The sequence below is a fragment of the Diplotaxodon limnothrissa genome, linkage group LG5 (assembly GCF_057381915.1).
Source record: "Diplotaxodon limnothrissa isolate DT_005_m linkage group LG5, D_limnothrissa_male_GT1.1, whole genome shotgun sequence".
Lineage (NCBI taxonomy): Eukaryota > Metazoa > Chordata > Actinopteri > Cichliformes > Cichlidae > Diplotaxodon > Diplotaxodon limnothrissa.
The window spans coordinates 34,687,232-34,706,252 of NC_140600.1; the positions used below are offsets into that span (position 1 = coordinate 34,687,232).

General features: G+C 39.5%; 1 protein-coding gene across 1 annotated transcript; it reads left to right on the forward strand.

Moving 5' to 3' along the window:
• The first annotated feature begins 2,593 nt into the window (after positions 1-2,593).
• Positions 2,594-18,920, forward strand: LOC146632723 (rho-related GTP-binding protein RhoA-D-like). The gene is made up of 5 exons (XM_085353464.1): positions 2,594-2,734; positions 11,703-11,860; positions 13,939-14,059; positions 14,414-14,544; positions 16,167-18,920. Exons 2-5 carry the CDS (start codon positions 11,705-11,707, stop codon positions 16,338-16,340), a joined length of 582 nt encoding a protein of 193 aa, XP_085209590.1. The 5' UTR covers positions 2,594-2,734; positions 11,703-11,704; the 3' UTR covers positions 16,341-18,920.
• The last annotated feature ends 101 nt before the right edge of the window (positions 18,921-19,021 follow it).

Here is a 19,021-nt window from a genome sequence, read left to right on the forward strand (position 1 = left end):
GGAAATTGCTGCGGTGCTTCAGTGCAAACATAGTGTCATAAATAGCACTTAAATAGTGTCATAAATAGCACTTAAATAGACATGAAAAAATAAAAGTAGGGATAAGAATTAAAAGTGCTACGTAGAAAGATATGTGCATGAGCTATACATGAGATATATACATGAGAATAAGTCCTTCCTCGTTAGTGTGGAGTACACAGTGTCCATGTTTCCCAAAAAGAAGTTGAGATTTCAGTTCGTCTGACCACTCTGCCTCCGTCCATTTTAAATGAATTTTGCCGTAAACAAAAGAGCAACGTCCAGAAGTGATTTCTGACCGTATTCCTTACACACAGAGATTTCTCCAGATCCTCTGAGTCTTTTGATGTCATTTACTTGATGATTCAAAGGTGTCACAATTTTATGTTAAGGAACTTTTTTTTCTTGAAAATGTTCCACAATTTATATTTGCATTTTGCCCTTTTTTGCATTTTGAAACTCTGCCCTGCTAGAATGCTGTTTTTGTGACTCGGTCGTGTTACTAACATGTTGCCAGTTAACCTAATAAGTAGAGCTGTTTCTTTTTAGTATACTTTTAGAGCCTTTTATTAACCCCATGCCAACTTTTTCAGTCATGTTACTGCCATCACATTCGGTAACATTCAAAACATTTTAAACATTTGATATATTTTCCATGATCCATTGTTAATAAAATATGGGTTTCTGGGATTTACAAATCAATGTATTTTGTTTTCATTCCCGTTTTACACAGTGTTCAACTTTTGTGGAAACAGGGTCCTTGGTTCGTTATTGACATGAGTACTAAGCATTTGAGTGGTAAATGGCCTGCATTTGTATAGCGCTTTACTTAGTCCCTAAAGACCCCAAAGCGCTTTACACTACATTCAGTCATTCACCCATTCACACACACACACACACACACACACACACACACTGGCAATGGCAAGCTACATTGTAGCCACAGCTGCCCTGGGGCGCACTGACAGAAGCAAGGCTGCCGGACACTGGCGCCACCGGGCCCTCTGACCACCACCAGTAGGCAAACATGGGGTTAGTATCTTGCCCAAGGATATTTGGCATGCAGCCAGGAGGCAGCCTGGGATCGAACCACCAACCTTCTGATTAGTGGCTGACCTGCTCTGCCACCTGAGCTACAGCCACCCCATGTGTAGTAGAATAAGAGTTAAAAAAAATAGGAACGATAGGAATTCTGTCAATTCCTGACCCATTTATTTTGAATTGAACTGATGACCCTTCACTTTGTCACATTCTGCAGTTTCACTGATGACCATAAAAATAAGTTATTGCTTGTATTTTACTTATATTTGTCTACCAGAAAGTAAAAGAAATCAAAAGCATGTTATCCCACAGAACACTTGTGTATACTGTCAATTTTATCCACAAGAGGTCTAACAATCTTACAAACCTAAAACCAATGCAATATGCCATTTTACACTACTTCTGAAACACTTCAAAAGTTTGGAATTACATTAGGAATTACTTCAGTTACAAAAGAAAACTCAAGCAGAATGGAAAATCAATTTGAGCTAAAGTCCCTGGGACCATAAGGAATTGTAGGTCTTTTGTAAAGAAATAATTATGGACTGCAAGTAAAAGCTTACTCACTTGGATATATAGGAAGATGCACTTAGTAGCGACTGGCACCTTTATGAATTATGTAATTATAAGCAATAAACATTTAGTTGTTTGTTGATGTACTTGTCAACAACTGAAACTCCTCAGAGGAAACAGTAAGATCCCATTTGTAATTTTCAAAAACACAGCGTGACTTAATGTCAGAATTATTAAAAGTACACTAATAAACAGAAACATGTGTGCGCTGTTTGTTAGTGGAGGTTATAACAGAGGGCTACACTGGCGAGATCCACACCCATCCCTCCTGTTGCACGAGTCTTCTTGTACTACGGATGATGTCATCTTTGACTGGGAAGGGGAGGAGGGACCCCGGTGCCTCCAGTGCCTGCAGAATCTGCATCAAGCTAGTGTGAGGTAACTAGAGAGAAACAGGAAACACGACCATCTGTCTTCAAAATCAAGCAAGTGTTTGAGTGTTCGATTTAATTTGACACGAATTCTTGATGACATAACGGCTAATGGTAGGCAGTGCAACAAGATTTAAATGCAAGAATAAAATTTTTTTAAAAAGCCAGAAGTTTTTGTTTGTGTAATTGTTTGTTTTGTTTTTTTGCTTTGTTTGCATATTTTGTTTGTTTTTTCAGTTATGTGACCATTAAGCATTTTGTATTTCTAAACTTTTCAACACAGATAACCCCTGTTAGCTGGGCTTGACTACCAGTTACATAATGGCGCAACTGCCCCATCAGACTTGAAAATTTGTGAAATTAAATGGAATGTGCAAAACGGAAAAACAAGGTAAACTTCGATGACAAGGGAAAAAACTATTTTTTCTTGGATTCACAAAAGTTTACATTCTATCATTTATTTATTTCCAAAGCACAAAAAAGGGAAAAGTCAAGAAGCCGCAAGCTGACCCATTTATTTTGAAAGGCTTGACCGGAGGTGGTTGAAGGTTAGCCTAGCTCGTAGCTTTTGTCAGTGGGAGGATCTCTGCCTGCCTGCCCCGTTTCTCAACACCCACTCTGTAAATTTAGCGAACACTGCAGCAAGAAGTGTGTCTGTGTGTGTCACGATCAAAAGGAAGGAGCAAGCAGGGATTAAGATTAATTAAAACCTCTCGTCCGGCTGGTGACAGGTAAATACGAACCGGATCCTGTGGTTTGACTCAAAAAAAAAACAATCCGACTGTCTAATTATAGCTCACTTACTTGGGTGAAAGGGACAAGGTGGTGGCTTTTTCTCCTACTAACATTCGCCTTTTCTCGGGTGGATGACACTTTAATTCCTGACATCGCTGTAATTTACAGTAAGGTCTAAGCAGCGAGGTTGTAGTTGGCGGGGTGTGTTTCTGTACAACTGTTGATAGCTTCATTGCTGGTAGTTTAAAAGTGACGGCACCAGATCAGATCCCGTCGGTATGTTCTCACTGTTCCAAGTGCTGCGACCTCAATAAGGCTAAGCAGTTCCTTATGGCAAATTTCCAAGTGTACCATTCCTGGGAACACTTAATTTTCTCATTGTTATGATTCAGGTTTCCTGTTTAAACTACAAACAGTGCTTTTCAAATATACTGAAAGAAATGTGGAGGATGAACTTTGGACTAATAATGTGTAAATAAGTGAAAATCCAGCCCTGTTACTGGGGATTTAATCTACAATAGAGAAACATATATTGGATAACCTCATACATGTTTTCCTTAGTTTGTTGAAATTAATTAGAAAGCTAACCAAAATTCTTGATGCACCTGAGTCAGCTGACTGGTCTGCAGTCTGAAAGCCAATAGCAGCTTTTAGCACTTTTCTCTATTCTGATTGTTCTTTCTATCCTCAATTTCGTTGTTTGCCAGTGTGAAGTGAAAGGCATTTCTGGCAGATTTATACCTCTAATATTGGAATGTCTTTGAAATGTAGATGCCACATGTGTACTAAATGATTAGTCCCTTGGATGGGTGCAGTGATTTATCACCAGGTGGCCTGGAAGTCATTAGAGACTTCTTCTCTATCACTAAACTAGGCTGTCTGGCTGTAGTTTCAGATTCATCTGCTGAATCTCAGGAAGAAAGCAACTTGGCTTTTATCTCAAAATCTCAAGGCAGCTCTTCAAGACATTAAAATCTCTTTACGTTCAGTTTAGAATATGGATTTTTTTTTTAAAAAAACTCTGGCCGTCTAAATGGCAGATTACAGTTCGTGTGAACTACCTGCAGGGTTTTGTTTTTTTATTTTTATTTTATTTTTTTCAAAAAGTGTGAAAATTGTTTAAGCAGCTAAGTCTCATTTGTGCTAACCCATGGTACACATGAAGTTCATCCATCCATCCATCCTCTTCCACTTATCCAATTCAGGGTCACAGCAGGGCCTATTCCAGCTACATATGAAGTTGTTGTTCTAATTTTTTTTAATTTGATTTTGAAAACAATCCAAGTGCTGTTGCACATGAATGGATTATTTGACTGGTCTGTTGACAGACAGACCAGTTGCTCTGTCATCAAGCGAAAAACAAAATGTAAACACTTTTTTAAAGTTTCACAATTATTGAAATATCTTTGAATTTTGTAGAGAACAAGATATGTGAAGTTGGAATTCCACAAATTTTAAGAATCAAGTTATTATTTTGTTTGTTTTTTAACATTAATAGTTTATTTTTGATCAAATGATTTTAAAATAAATATCTTTTAGGTTTGGACTCTCCCGTGTAGGAACTCATTAGCTAGCCTTGTGGCTTAGCCTCTTTGGGCAATGACACTTTCATTTCTGTCCACCAGTCAATGTTTAGAAATGCAAATACATTTTATAAAAGTTAATAAAAAGCATCAGTGCCTTCAGATAACAGACAATTGTTCTCCATTGCAATTTTGCAAATGGCATCCCTCTTTTGACTGTTTACCTGTATGCAAACGAAGCCTGTTCAAATATGTTTTGTAAACTAGCACTTGGAATATAAACAGAAAATTTTCACTACCAAAAAACTCTGTCCTTCTTACCTACAGATTCTAGAAATGCTCATAGAGATTGTGAAGTGCCAGTGAGAAAGAAAACAGCCTGAAAGCTTAGGCTGTGCTCTGAATAACTGACAGATTTCTACTATTGCAAGCCAATCAATTACTCATTTATTTGAGAAAATATTGGACAAGTATTGAGTAGTTATTATCATTATTATGACTTTAAAGATGAGAACAGTTGGCTTCTAAAGGAACAGACAAAAAACAAACTCAGGGAAACTCAGTCCTCTTGGCCAACAAGTCGTCCCTGTTTGGCTGCTCATGACCTGAGTTACTGAAGAGAAGTGAGTCCTATGGTAGCTGTTCTCTCTCAGTGTATCCGCTGCTTCTTGCCTTAGAGTTTGCCAGCTGACTGAACTCTGTTGTCTTCCCCTACTTCCTCTCAGCAGGCTTCAAGAGCAAGAGTGTCTTCCTTTGTACTTTTAAAGTCGTGACTGCTTGACAGAAGCAATCTATCTAGGTCATTAATCAGCTGATTATGGTGATCAAACAAGTTTTTGCTGCATGAGACTCCACCTATGTAATTGTGTTGAAACTGCAAACACCTGAAGGAACCTTATTTGCTTTTCTGATCACATGCTTATACTGTTGTTATGAAGTGATAGGCAGTTAGTTTAGTTTATTAAAATCGACCTTCCAGACTCTGCCAGGCCATAACTTTGGCTTAAAGCCATGATTTTCCTGATCTCTTTATCACAAAGCGACCTGAAAGTTGGTACAACTTGGTACAAACCTACAGAACTGCAGCAAGAAAAAAACAACTTATTTCCCAAAATGTCAACAGTCCTTTAATGCATAAAAATCTCTGTTTAGTTTACAATCACCTGGTCGTCTTCATATGGATTAATTGTCCATTGCTGTTAAGAGGCCTAACGAAAGCTATCATATTTGTTTTTTGGTTTGTTTGTTTTTTAATGTCTTGGGCATAGCTGATTTTGGCACATTTGACCATTTCCTTGGGTGTAGCATATGGTCATGACTCGGTGAGACTCAGGAGCTGGGGTTTTTGTGCCCAAAGAATGTGAGAGGCTGACTTGATCTCCTCTGTGTGTTCCTGCTCTTGTGTAATGCAGATCGGCATTGAAACATTTCGTTTTTTTGCGCTGTAGTCAACAGCTTATAGTAAGAGGGCTATATTTGATCAATAAGTACTAGATATGAAATGGCTTGAAGGTCTCTTTCAAATTCCTCCGTGTAATCTTTAATCTTGGTAGATGAGATGTGTGTAGGTGGTGCTGACAGCTGGTCCTGCGGGCTGTCTGCTCTATGTCATACACAGCCTTTGCCAGTTTATGAACTTTGTCCCATTTCTTAGGTTGCCTCGTGCAGAGGTGCAGCTAATTCCTGGGTGCCCTTAGATCTAAAGGTTTCTGGACTGTTTCAGGACTGCACCTCTTGAGGATAGAAGGCACAAGTTGTCTGTTATTGTGAGTTGCGGTTCAGGTGCAGAAGTTGCTTGAGGACATTTTTGTAAAAGGCAAGCCCCTGAAGTACATTAAAAGGCCTTTTTCTTCTGTAGTTTGGAGCTACTCTGAAGACATTCAGGCTAGATGGGAATGAATGTTTCTCTGTCAAACTGAGTCAAAATCCAGTCTGGCTTTTATTATTCTGTTAGTTATAAAACCTGTTTCTACAACCAGAGTTGGACAGAGCTCCTTGACAACTCCTGTCTGTGTCAGATTTTTTTTTTTTCTTTTACTGTAGTGCACACTATCAGTCCTGTGACCTTGTTATATGTGCAAAACAATCCTGATGGGATTCATTTCCTGTTATATGTTTGCAGGACATGAGAACAAAAAGTCATCATCGCTGTAGTCTCAGGAACAACATGTTTGTTAATAGCTGGATGTTCGTGTATGTTCAGCATTGTTGTTGATATCAAACTCACATGAGCAGAGAGAGGCAGCTCTACCTCAGCGGTCAGGGTCACGCTCTACTCTGCAGTAACTCTGTTCAGCTTGTTGCATAACTCCTGTTGGCCCTTAAGCCTCAGGAAACCTCCTTAGAGAAGGATTGAGGTGGCGTGTTCATTAACCCGGGGCATTGCTCAAATAGTTGTACAGAGTAATGGTGCTTTGCTTTCCCTTTTAATGGTTGTCTTTGGACCAAGTCTTATGACCTAAGTCTTAGACTTAAGACTTAAGTCTTGTTTTACACTTTATCCCCTTCATAAGGACGCTATGCTAAAAATATTTATTCGTGTTTGTTGAATTTTGGTTTGTATTTAACACCTGTTTCATGATGAAATAATAAGATAAATAAAAAAATACATAATAAGTTATTAGAATCATTTTCCGTTCATTGACTGGATAATTAAATCTAGGTCATTTATACCTCTTGATTATATGTGAACAGCTTACCAACTGAAATATTCATCATAATTATTTAAACTTTGATACTTCTCTCTTTTTTTGTGGATGAACAAACAAGATATTCTTACATGTTGGGGGATTTGGAGAGTAAGTGGATTTCGTTACCTTTGGACAGAGTGGCATAAGCTGTTTTTCCCTTAATTCCAGCCTTGAGGTAATTCTGTCTGTACTATCCCTTCATATTTTAACAGACAAGTATAATGTTAGCAGTTCACTCTTATTACCCTTAACAGTATTACTGTTAAATGCATAGCATTTGTAGCCTAATCTAATTTTCAATGCCTGCTACTAGACTTGCCTTTTGAAATACCTACAACTTGACAACAAATACATAAGAGACCATAAAAATGCAAGCTATTGCTTCAGAGCAGTGGGTTTTAATCTTTTTGTGCCAATTTCCAGGCTTCACAGGAAAACCTTTCGTCATGTGTTTGTTTTCTTGGTAAATTGTTTGTATGTAGATAATTGTCATTTTTGTGCTGTTCTTTGTTATTAACCAGGAAAGTGGTCACTGCATTTCTTGACACCAAGTGCAAACAGTAGAGTGGAAATTGTTCCTCGGTTGCTTTTGGGCTCATTTGTCTTAGCATGAGATGAACTGTGAAAAATTAAATGCAGCCTATAGTAGTGCTTTTTTTTTTTTCCTGTTTTCCTTCAGGGACCACATAACGCGTTAGCAAGAACATTGTCTTTACAGCGTGGCTCACAGTGTAATGCAGAAATCTTATAAAGTCCTGATAGACAGGATATTGTTCATTCTTTTCAGATTTTTCTTGTAGTTTAAAGAAATCAATCTTTTTCTTCAGGCCTGCATTTCAGTGAAATAATATGGAAAGGGACTCCTCGGTTTGAACTGCTATTAACGCAGTCTGCGACCAGGAGTTGTATTGTTTCAACAGAACTCGGCCCTTTATGAAAACAACACAAGGTTCAATGGCAGCTTGTTGCCCCAGAGGCATAAAATACAATCCAGGAAGTCTAGATTTGGTAACAGATCTGTGAACATGAAGGTATTTCAGAGCCCAAAACAATAGCAGCAGCACTATGAGAAAATACCATGCAACTGTGGAAAGTTACTGTGGTGGTAATTATTTTTTAACTTATTCCACTTGAAATGATCCCTTAGAATTAAGGGATTGGCTACCAGAGCGCCTCAGTAGGAGACATTATGTTGCAATGTGAAGTGCAGTCACAATGAATTTTTGCAGGCACCCTAGCTTCATAACTAGAAGGATATTTTTCAAATAAACAAACAGGCTGCTTTTGAGGTTACCCAGAATGCAACCTTGCCTTTTTTTTTTCTTCAAAGGGTCACGACCTTGCTTTGAGATTTTGATGGGAAAAATAAAAATTTCAGGATCATCTCACTAGATAAAAGATGAATGTTGGCTTTTCTTCCAAGTAACTCAATCTTGACTCTAAGGTCAGTTAATTAAAGTTGCTTTGGTGTCATCCTGTGTTGTTTTGTTGGTTTTTTCAGGCAGTGTGCTTCTTTGATGTAAATAAAACTGATGGTCCTCAGCCAGCTCCACCATGATAGTTGAGTTTTTATGAACGTATTCCAGTAATATCTCTGTGCACGTTCAGATGCCTCGAGTTACATTGTGTACAGTCAAAGATATATATGCCAGTTTATTTTGGCTTTTCCAAAGCTTTCAGTAAGAGTGTTAATTTTTTTTAGTAACAACTGCACCTGCATCCAGTGGGGTTTCTAGTCAGACACTAGTTGTGGTAAGCGATGCTCAAACATGTTTTAATTGAATCAGGGTAAGAAGAGACTTCAGTATGAACGTGGAGAGGATGAGCTAAAGTTTTTTCCATGCTGAATCATGTTGAACAGGTGTCATCTGGAGGATAGAGCAAAATCGATTTCTACTAGCAACCACCTGCCTCTTTAGTAGTTGCTGTCATTAGTATCCATTAGTCCCTAAATTGAGAGCATCAGTCATAGACAGCCTGAGGATTTGGCACCATTTGTGACTATATGGGACATTTTCACGCATAATTTCCTTTTGTCAACGTGTCAAGATGTTCTCTCACAGGCTGCTAATATCAATAGGAAGAACTCAATGTGCAGCTCCAAAGAGCAACTGTGTACATGTGGATGTATGTGAATGTAGGCAAACGTCTGTGCTTGCTTGCACGCGTTGCCTCTGGCTGCTCCCTCCATGCTCCGGCTCAGCCGAGGCCTGTCCAAACAGAACTACAGCCAAAAAAGCTCCTCCCAGGCTCCACAGAACAGGAAGTGGGTTGTTTTGTTTCACAGAGGCCTCGGTGCTGCTGTCTCCCACTTGTTTGGCTCTGAACCCATCATCTAGTTGAGAGTATCTCTGGTCCATTTGGCAGTCTCTGAAAAGCAAAAGATGCTGTGTGGTGTCTGTTGAGAAGTATCAGGCACTCTTCAATGCAGCTCATTATTTTTTGTTGTTCTTTTATAGCTGTCAAAGCCTTTTTTTTTGTTCTTCATGAGCATATTAAACATGCAGAATAACTGGAGTGAGTAAATGGAGTGAGCAGCCTAAATTCAAACTTAAGTATTTGGTGCAGCTTAACAAAAGCTTTGCAGCTGCAGCACGGTTTGTGGGAAGTGTAGGAGTGGGTCCTTGGGCAAAAGACAGAAAATATGATCATACCCATGACCACAATTTCCATAGCAAGAAACAAGTAACCAAGTTGTTATTAAAACTGTCAACTGCCAAACACCCAAAGTTTCCTCCTGGTTATGCCAAGTTTTCATATGCATGGTAATGGAGCTGACAAGTAATTCATTCACTTACCCTTTTCATTTTGCTCTTTCCAGAGCAAAACTACTGATTCGGCCTATTTATTTCTTAACCATGTCCATGTAATTTAATTTTAATAATTGTACGTACTTCCACAGACTGTATTTAAATGAGCTGTTGTCTGATTCGAGGTCAGCTGGTTAGGTGCTGATAGAGATGTTTACTGGCAAAAGTGGTCAATGGAGGATTTACTGAAAAAGTCAAGGCAATATGAGGTTTTCTGGGTACCTTATGCTTCAACTCGTGTCCACTTGGAAAAAAGCTGAAACCAATTATAGACAGTAGCTCCACATGGCTGATTACCGTCAGCAACACATGGTGAAATGCAATTAAATTTCCACATTGTAATGCTATTTCTTAACCCAGGTGTTTACCACAACATAGAATGGGCAGTTAACCAGCTGTCAGCTCTTTTTCCTTCACTGAAATTGCCTCAATTTTACTGGCTGTTGTTTGACCTCTAATTTCTTTGCTTTTTCTGGAAGTCCCATGTCACCCTTACTCTCCAACTTCTAAATATTTCTGCAGCCACAACCCATTCAGATAATTAGTTGTGCTTGGGGTTTTTTTTGGTTAAAATCCCTGGTTTCAGATACTCAGATCTGAAATTCTGTCAGTTTCTTCGTCTTCTGACTGTAAACTGTAATTATTTCTCCACATTTCCAAACACAGCAAACTAATTGCTAGTGATAACCTGCCACAGCATTAACTTTAGGGATGGGTATTATCAAACAGTCTGCAAATTATTCCTGTAGTAAAATCTGTACAATCTGTGGTGTCCCGTTTTCATTTTTCTTGTGTTTGTAAACGGATGAGATGCTAAACAAGCTTATTATTTTTATGGTTATTTTATGACTTGTTAAAAGGTATTCAGAAGATTAATTTTGCACATCCCCCCCCCCAGCTCTGCATGAAATAAATCATGTCTAACAAGCCGTCCTGATGATACGATATGAAACCAGCAACAGTTTAAATAATGACCTCAGTCTGTGTTTCATTGTGACGTCTGAAGAATGGCTTGATGCTGCTTATTGAAAGCACTGGTGTTGCCATGCATCTGAGCAGCAATTAAAAGTGGGCGTTGGGGCAGACTCGACTTAAAGTTTTGCCTGTAGCACAGAAAGATGAATTTCCCTTGATAAGTCGGTGCCCCTCGTGAAGAGTATTAGTGTCAAGACTGTCTGGCAGAAGGTGGATGAGGTGAGGAGCCAAATGACTATATGCACAGCTGCTCCCAGGCAGCAGGGCTCCAGCTCATCCATCAGCTGCACTGCTAACTCATCCCCATGCATCCCCAAACACACCAGCTGAACTAGTCTTCTGACCTGGGGATACTCCATAATGTTTCTTGATGGTTTGTGCACAAAAACTTGCAAAGCTTCTTAAAGCATAGGTATAACATTTAATTGATTTTGATTTAGGGCTAGGATGCCTGCACAGTACACACATGGAAACAAAACGAGTTTAGTGTTTTGGCTTTTTTAGGATGCCACCAACCACTCTAATTTCCTTACACTTTTCTCCTCCTTGCAAGCCAGCAGAGGATGATAACAAATCCCTTCATTTCCTAGCTTGTCTCAACATGTCTTTTATTCCTCTCCTTCACTCCAGTCTCATCCTCCATCTCTTCTGTTTGTGTGGCTTTGTAGACTAGATTTGGCATTGGGGATTCAAGGTCTGTGACTGCATTTTGCCGTGACAGTATGTAGATCAGAGCTTTCCCGAAGGTGTAATGCCGTACGGTCTGTCAGAAATGTCAGAGTGGTTGCTTTGGAGCTACACTGCTTGAGCAAGGAAAAAAAGCACTGTGTTCTTGATTTATCTTATGATCCCTACAAATAATTTAAATAACTACTATGTAAAATCCACAAATAGATGAGACGGTTAATGTGTTGTTTGACTTCAGGCAGACATGTTTTGAAGAACTTCTTGTTGTTCTCCCAACAGAAATGGCAGCCATTCGGAAGAAGCTGGTGATTGTTGGAGACGGAGCTTGTGGGAAAACATGTCTTCTCATTGTTTTCAGTAAAGATCAGTTTCCCGAAGTCTATGTCCCTACTGTGTTCGAGAACTACATCGCTGACATCGAGGTTGACGGAAAACAGGTTTGTGCTATTTACACAAAAACTGACTCGATTAAAGTGATGCTCTCTCTCGTCATGAACACAGAAATGCTTTTCAATTATTTAGGCTAATTATAGATTTAAGAACATGAGAGTGTAAGTAAAGTCCAATCCGCCTCAATTACTGCTGCTACTGTCAACCTCTCCCATCTCTCACACCAGACAGTTTGCACTAATGTTGCCAGATGTACTATAAACACTTGAGGTTTTTGTTTGTTTGTTTGTTTGTTTGTTTTTTAAGTAGTTGACCAAAGTAGGCTTCTAATTATGATGATGCAACTGCTGGCTGAGAATGCAAGTGTGAAGTGGATTTTATAATATTTCAGGAGCTAGCTTTCTGAAGGACTACATTAAACGAAATTAAAACAGGCCACAGGCACCAGTTGAAAATTAAGAAGATACATTTTTCTTAATTGCGGCGTAAATATAATCTTGGTTTCCACAAATTACAAAAAAAAAATATCAACACTTAATTTTTTTATTGGGGTACTCTGAAAGAGTAGTGACCTTATTAGCCAGACAAGAGATAATGTGCTATCGACACCATTGTTTACGTGTGTGTGTGTGTGTTTTTGCTCCTGGACAAGAGCTGCATGCACAGCCTTAAACAAGAGAAAACAAACCTCTGTACAGTTTTTTGTGCGTGTGACGTCTTGAATCTGAGTCATGGGAAGGTGGTGAGGGTGGCGTTTAAACTGCAGATGCCTCGTTATGTCCAATCGTTTTATTTTTTTCTTTAGCCGACCATCACTACACAACTTGGCAAAACAGGAAATGACTCTACTTCCCAGCTTCCTGTTCAGACGGGGAACAGGGATGTATCTTAGCAATCCCATTCCTTCCCTCAGGATCACCATCCTCATGCTACTGCCTGATAAACGTGCCTCACTTCCTGTCCTTGTCCTGGCTGCACTTCTTAGGTGAAGGTAGGCAGGAGGTTAAAGCTCTTGTTCTGGACAGGAAATTTAAAGTTAGGGAGCCATGATGCACAGATTAGAAAGGGATCATTTTGGAAAAGATGTGAGTGTCAAGTCTTTGAGTGTCTCTATGGAGGATAACCATCCCGTCAGATTTAGCTTCTTACACAACAGGATGGATTAGATTTGTGTTCAGCCCCAAGTTTTTAGCTCCTCAACCCCCACCCCATGAGGCAAAGATGCTCTCATCGTCAGCGGACTGAGCCGATTCCACAAATAGCTGGGGGGTTTTGGGTCTTTTTCCTCTGTCTTTCCCTTCCTGAACTCTGCAGCTTACAACTAGTCCAGTGGGAACATAGAGCTCTGGTTCCTCATGCAGTCTCAACAGTGTTCGGCCACCTCCCACCTTCTGCCTCTGCAAACCTCTATTTTGGGACTGTTAACTGATTTTTGTGCTTTCTGTGGGCAGACAAAAATCTGTCATTCAGCAAAGTTCTGGTATTTAAACTTTGCAAAAGTTTCTTTTTTCTTTTTCCATTGAATCCAATGAGTCAGCTGAAGAGCAAACTCAAGGGAAGCTGGGCTGTTGATGCCCTTAGAGGGAGACACGCTAACCGGTTTGATGGTTGCTAATCTCTCACTTTCCCTAATTGAATTAATCAGTGGTGTGATGGGATGAGCCCAGTCACCAAGTTCATTTCCACAACACTGACAGCCTTACACAACTAACAGACTTACAGTATGAAGCCCTGATTAGGTCAGAGCTGCTGGGGTGATTTAAAAAAAAAAAAAAGAAAAAAGAAAAAAAAAGAATTCACTTTAAGATGAAGAAAGTAGTTGTAGCCAGAGGGGAAAGCGATACTATGTCAGATACTTCCAGCATTGTTTGGTTCCCCATATTTAAACCTCCAGCCTTTGGGAAGATTACTCAGATCCTCCACATGCCTCAGAATTTCTGCGTCATTGAGCAGAAGTGATGTCATGACTGGTTATCTGTTGCATTCGTCTCCATTAGTGGGCAACGGTATGTTAACTGTTTACAAGATAAGTCTGTGTTTATAAAGATGAGTAATATTAAGGAGCAAAACTGCATTTGTTCTCTGTTCCAGATGAATCCATGTTTTGATGTTGTGTTTTTTCCAGGTGGAGTTGGCATTGTGGGATACCGCAGGCCAGGAAGACTATGACAGGTTGAGGCCTCTCTCTTACCCCGATACAGATGTCATCCTGATGTGCTTCTCCATTGACAGCCCAGACAGTTTAGGTGAGGAAAGAATAATGTAGAGTAGTCTGTTTTAAAATGTCATATTACAAATGATGAATAACGAAACTTATAGTACTTATAACTTATATTCCATTAAAATGATCGTTCATGAACATATTGCTCTATCTTACACAACCAAACGTAGGTCAAATAAGCGAGAGAGGGTCCTTGTAAAATACCCTAATATACTTGATGGGATTAATGCAGCTAAAAACATCTTTGCCTCAAGGAGGCTGCAGAGCAATCCATCATGAGAAGTGTTCTGCACTGTGACTCTGCACTGCTTGTCCTCTTTTTATAGTTCTCCTCCCTATACTGAGTATTTCAGCTCACTTCTTGTCTTTCCTGGGACAGAAAATATCCCTGAAAAGTGGACGCCTGAGGTGAAGCACTTCTGTCCCAATGTTCCCATCATCCTGGTGGGGAACAAGAAGGACCTGAGGAACGATGAGCATACACGGAGAGAGCTAGCCAAGATGAAGCAGGTACAAAGGCCCCTGACGGTCAATGAACAGTGGAATGAGCTAATCTGATGCAGGTAGAGAGCTCTTGAAATCTCAGGCACTAAAAGGCACTGGATATGTGCTGGGTTGAAACATTTCATTTGTTAGGATTTTGTTTGACATATTTAGGCACGTGTTATTGACCCTTTTAAATAAATAAATAAATAAAAAAGGGTCATGTAGCACTACCATCCTGTGAATGTTTGCAGTCTCACATTTATTTCTAAAGAAGCTACATGACAGATGACGTTAATCTTGCTTTTCCTGCTTCACCAGCGTACTCTGTTTAAGAACTGTCAGCTTATAGAAACACTAAAGGCCTGTGTGTAGAAATGGAAAATTCATTATTGTACAGGGTTTCAACCACATGTTTACGACATTAAACCACCAGTGTATTAACTACAGCATCAATCTCACAGCTTACTGACAGTGACAGGACTTTTCTTAATATTTTTCGACCACATCAGAACTATGACAGGACAAATGTTCTAATCCAGAACAGCATGTGAAAAGCAGAAGCCTCAGATGGCTGTACAGTCAGAGCATGAAATATGATTCAGGGAAGCTGGTTTAATTTGTCACCGAGTATGAACGCTTATCGCAAAACACAGCGTTCGTACTGCAAAGAAGATATTATGTAATTGGACACTTTCTATCAGATGGCTTTACAAAATAAAATTGAGAGAAGACAGCAGGAGGAAGAAGAATCCCTCTTCTAGGATTGGCATGCAATCATTTAGAGTAAGAAAGCAATAGAAGAATCGAAATATAGAAAATCACAATGTCAAAAATGTCAATGTCAGTAACAAGTTAAAGCATGTGTCTCTGTCAAACGGATTTCATAAGATGTAAAAGATTTCAATTTGCTAATCAAAACATACTGACATTATAAATGATATGTCAAAAAAGCAAAATGTTTTGTTTTCTGTCACTAAAAGGAGAACAGCAAAGTGAAAGCCTGAATAACATCTCAGTTTTATGTTTTCACAGTGGAATCTGTAGATGAGCTTTTCCTGTCTGTGGAAATCAAGACATCAGTAGTCAGTTCAAGAGTTTGACTCTTACATAGTAAAACAGACATTGGTTTGATATTTGTAAGATATGTGATAAATGGCTTAGACATAAAGCCATAAACTTGAGCCCTTGATTCCAAGATTTCGTTGGGTTGTTAAATGAGTCATGCCAAAAAGACGGTGAGAGGCACATCAAACTGTGCTTATTCTTTTGTTAATAAGTATTATGGTAGTGAGGGGGTGTTTAGACTCTTTAGACTGTTTTATCAGCAGTTCAAATGCAAAAATACTCAGTTTACTGTCACATGTATAACAAAAAGAGCAGTAAACGGTAAAAAAAAAAAGCCTTTTTTTGCATGAAAAATAATTCATGTTCTAAGTACAGTTACATTGATAATTTTGTATTGATTCTGCTTATGGAATGACTTATTCTTGACTGATTGTTAGTGCTCTAATTTCACTTTAAAAGGGGGGAAAAAATCAAGGATCTCCTCAGTGGTATCGTGATTTTCCCTGGAAAGTAAACTGAGCTCTCCTTCTTTTCTCAGCACTTTAATTGAGTCCCTAATGGTGTCTGATCTAACCCTGCAGGAGCCAGTGAAGACAGAAGAAGGCAGAGACATGGCTGGTAGGATCAGCGCTTTTGGCTACTTGGAGTGTTCTGCCAAGACGAAGGATGGTGTGCGGGAGGTGTTTGAGATGGCCACAAGAGCAGCACTGCAGGTCCGCAAGCGCAAGAAGAGAAGTGGCTGCACGGTGCTGTGAGCAGTCCAGACGCCATCAAATCAGCTGACCAATTGGAGAAAAATAACACATGAAAAAGGACTGACCTATTACCAAATGGATCTTTGTACTGTATCTCACATTTCATGACAAAGACAGGCAGATGAATTGAACATAAACAAACCTAATACAGGAAATGAACTATATGACATCTGTGGCTAGAAATTGATGTTTCCGTATTGATTTGCTTTTGTCCCTCCCAAAATCTGTCTTAACAATTTACACTTTTTTTTTTTTTTTTTTTAAACTTGGCTTTGGTAGGTGCACATTTGTATGCGGTATTGTTCTTCACAAGCTTCTCGGGCAAGTGGCATCATTCTTAGCTTGTATAAATAGGCAGTTCTGTTTCACTGTAGCAGTAGCGATAGAGAATTAAAGATGATATCTTTTGACCATAAGAGCTAGTGCCTTTTTTAAGTTTATACACCACCGTCTGTTTGTCGGCGAGCTTGCATTTCGGCTGAGGACCCCTTCATTGTACTGTAGCTCATTTTACAGTGTTGTCATTGTGAAACCTGAGCAAAGCCATAAGTAAAGGCTTTCAGTGCTCGTCAAGTCAAGCACAATAAATGGTTGCTTGTGTCATTTTTTTGTTGGTATGAAACATCAGTTTCACCTTCTCAATTATGAGCCCACTCACATCGAGGATAAAGAAAGGCAGCTGCTTCTGTAATGTAATGTGTCAACAAAGGAGTGTGCTTCCCATTCTGCATAAAATTATTCACATTCGCCCCTCGTAATTGTTGCTAGAAGCTAGATGGGAGGGGAGGGAGAGGTGGCCAACTGAGACGCAAGCCAATATGACTCAACTATGCACAATAGCTGTTAGGACCAACAGGGAGATGACACAAGTGGAATCACATGTAGGCCACAGCCTGGTGAACCCTCCCTTGTTTGTTTATTATGAGTGACTAAGTTCAGCTCTTTTTGCTAAGTTAACTGGTTACACCCGTTATTGGAATCTTGTTTGTAATGCTGGTTAGCCCAGTCATGGAAATCGCATCCTGTTAGGCTGGATGTTTCCGGTTGGACGACATTCTTTACATGTCTGAGAAGAGCCACAGTGTGAGTGAGTGAGTCTTGTTTTTTTTCCTGGTGCCTTCTCTGTTCTGGTGTGCCTTTTTCAGTTGTTCTCTCCCAGACCAGATGGACTAGCTGCTGAATGTCAAGCTGATACTCACTGACAAGGTCAAGAGTCACCGTTCTGATGTTTTGTTTTCCAAGGCTTGGTTCTTTAGATTGATGCATGGTAAAATGTGTTATTTGATGTATGCCATCATTTAAAAAAAAAAAAACACATTTTGTGTAGGACACATCTTTATCTTGTCAGATGAGCAAAAGAAGTTAAAGTTCTTGCATCATGTGAAAATTACAATATGGTTGATTGAGAAAACATCTGTATGCAACCATTTCCTTTGATGTTTTACTTAAAAAAAAAAATCAGTTACAACCTATAGGATGGAATTTAAGCTCACTCTTTGGAAATATACTCGGCATTTAAGGATGTAATTAAATTTCAGTTCACTAGGACATGCCAGATCGTCCTCTAGTATCTGTATTTGCTCATATCCTCGCAGAATACTCTAGTGAACTTCCCCTGATGATAATAGCTTGATATTCTTGAAAGGCCCTCACCGACTGTCCTGGGGCACACTCTTTCACACCACTGTTGCTCAGTCATCTACTTTACATGTCCACTGGTTGCATGAAGGGTGGATTTCTTAATACGGTATACGTGGCAAAAACAATATCATCTGTGTTGCATGCAACCTTCTTACAATTCCATCAAAAGCGCCAAACCTACCAGTTATTGTAATACTGTGTGTAATGCAAATTTAAACCCCTCTGCTGGTGAAGCACAAATGCTTTAAACGAGCGGGCCAGCAAAGAGGCTACAGCTCAGACGAGGTGTTGTGATTGTTTTAGCCGACAAACGCACACAAACAACCTACTAATGTTCTATCCACCCTCCAATCTTTAGAGGGCGGATGCTACTTTTAACTCGGGACTCTGTGCACTAATATGGACAACAAGCACACCATTTGGGCAAGGGTAAACATTCATATCTCTACAACTTCTTATCGATGAAAACATTTCATAGTGGTGGTATGGTGTTGACGTGTCTTAACAAGCTCTCGCAAGGAATACTTGGGAATTAGAGATCGGCAGAGAGTTAAATAACTTAAAGCTGGGAGTAGAATCATAACAATTGAAAACGTTCCCATAGAGCAGCGGAGGAGCTATTGTTGAACATATCACTAAGAGCATGTACTATACTGCTGTCCATGTGTATGCCGATAATGTCCCGCTAAAAAATGTCCTTGCTCTATTGATGCATGCATGAGAAATCCATGGGTCTTTACAGTGCGCGCACATACAGAAGCACTAACATCGCACACCTCTGTGGGAACAGCTTCAGCTCAGTGTTGTGCAACTTTTATTTCTCTCTCTGGAAGTATTTGAAATCAATTAAAAGGATCCAGATTTCTATAAAAGCTCATTGTAATAATGCTTTGTAAACAGAAAGTGTTGTAGTGAACATTTGAGCTGAAGTGAACATGAACATTGTTAATAAACTATTTTTGCGAATAGACAGACCGGTCTCCTCAGTCCATTCTTGAACAGGACGATGCTGCTAAAGGAAATGATCAGGCACCACGGTG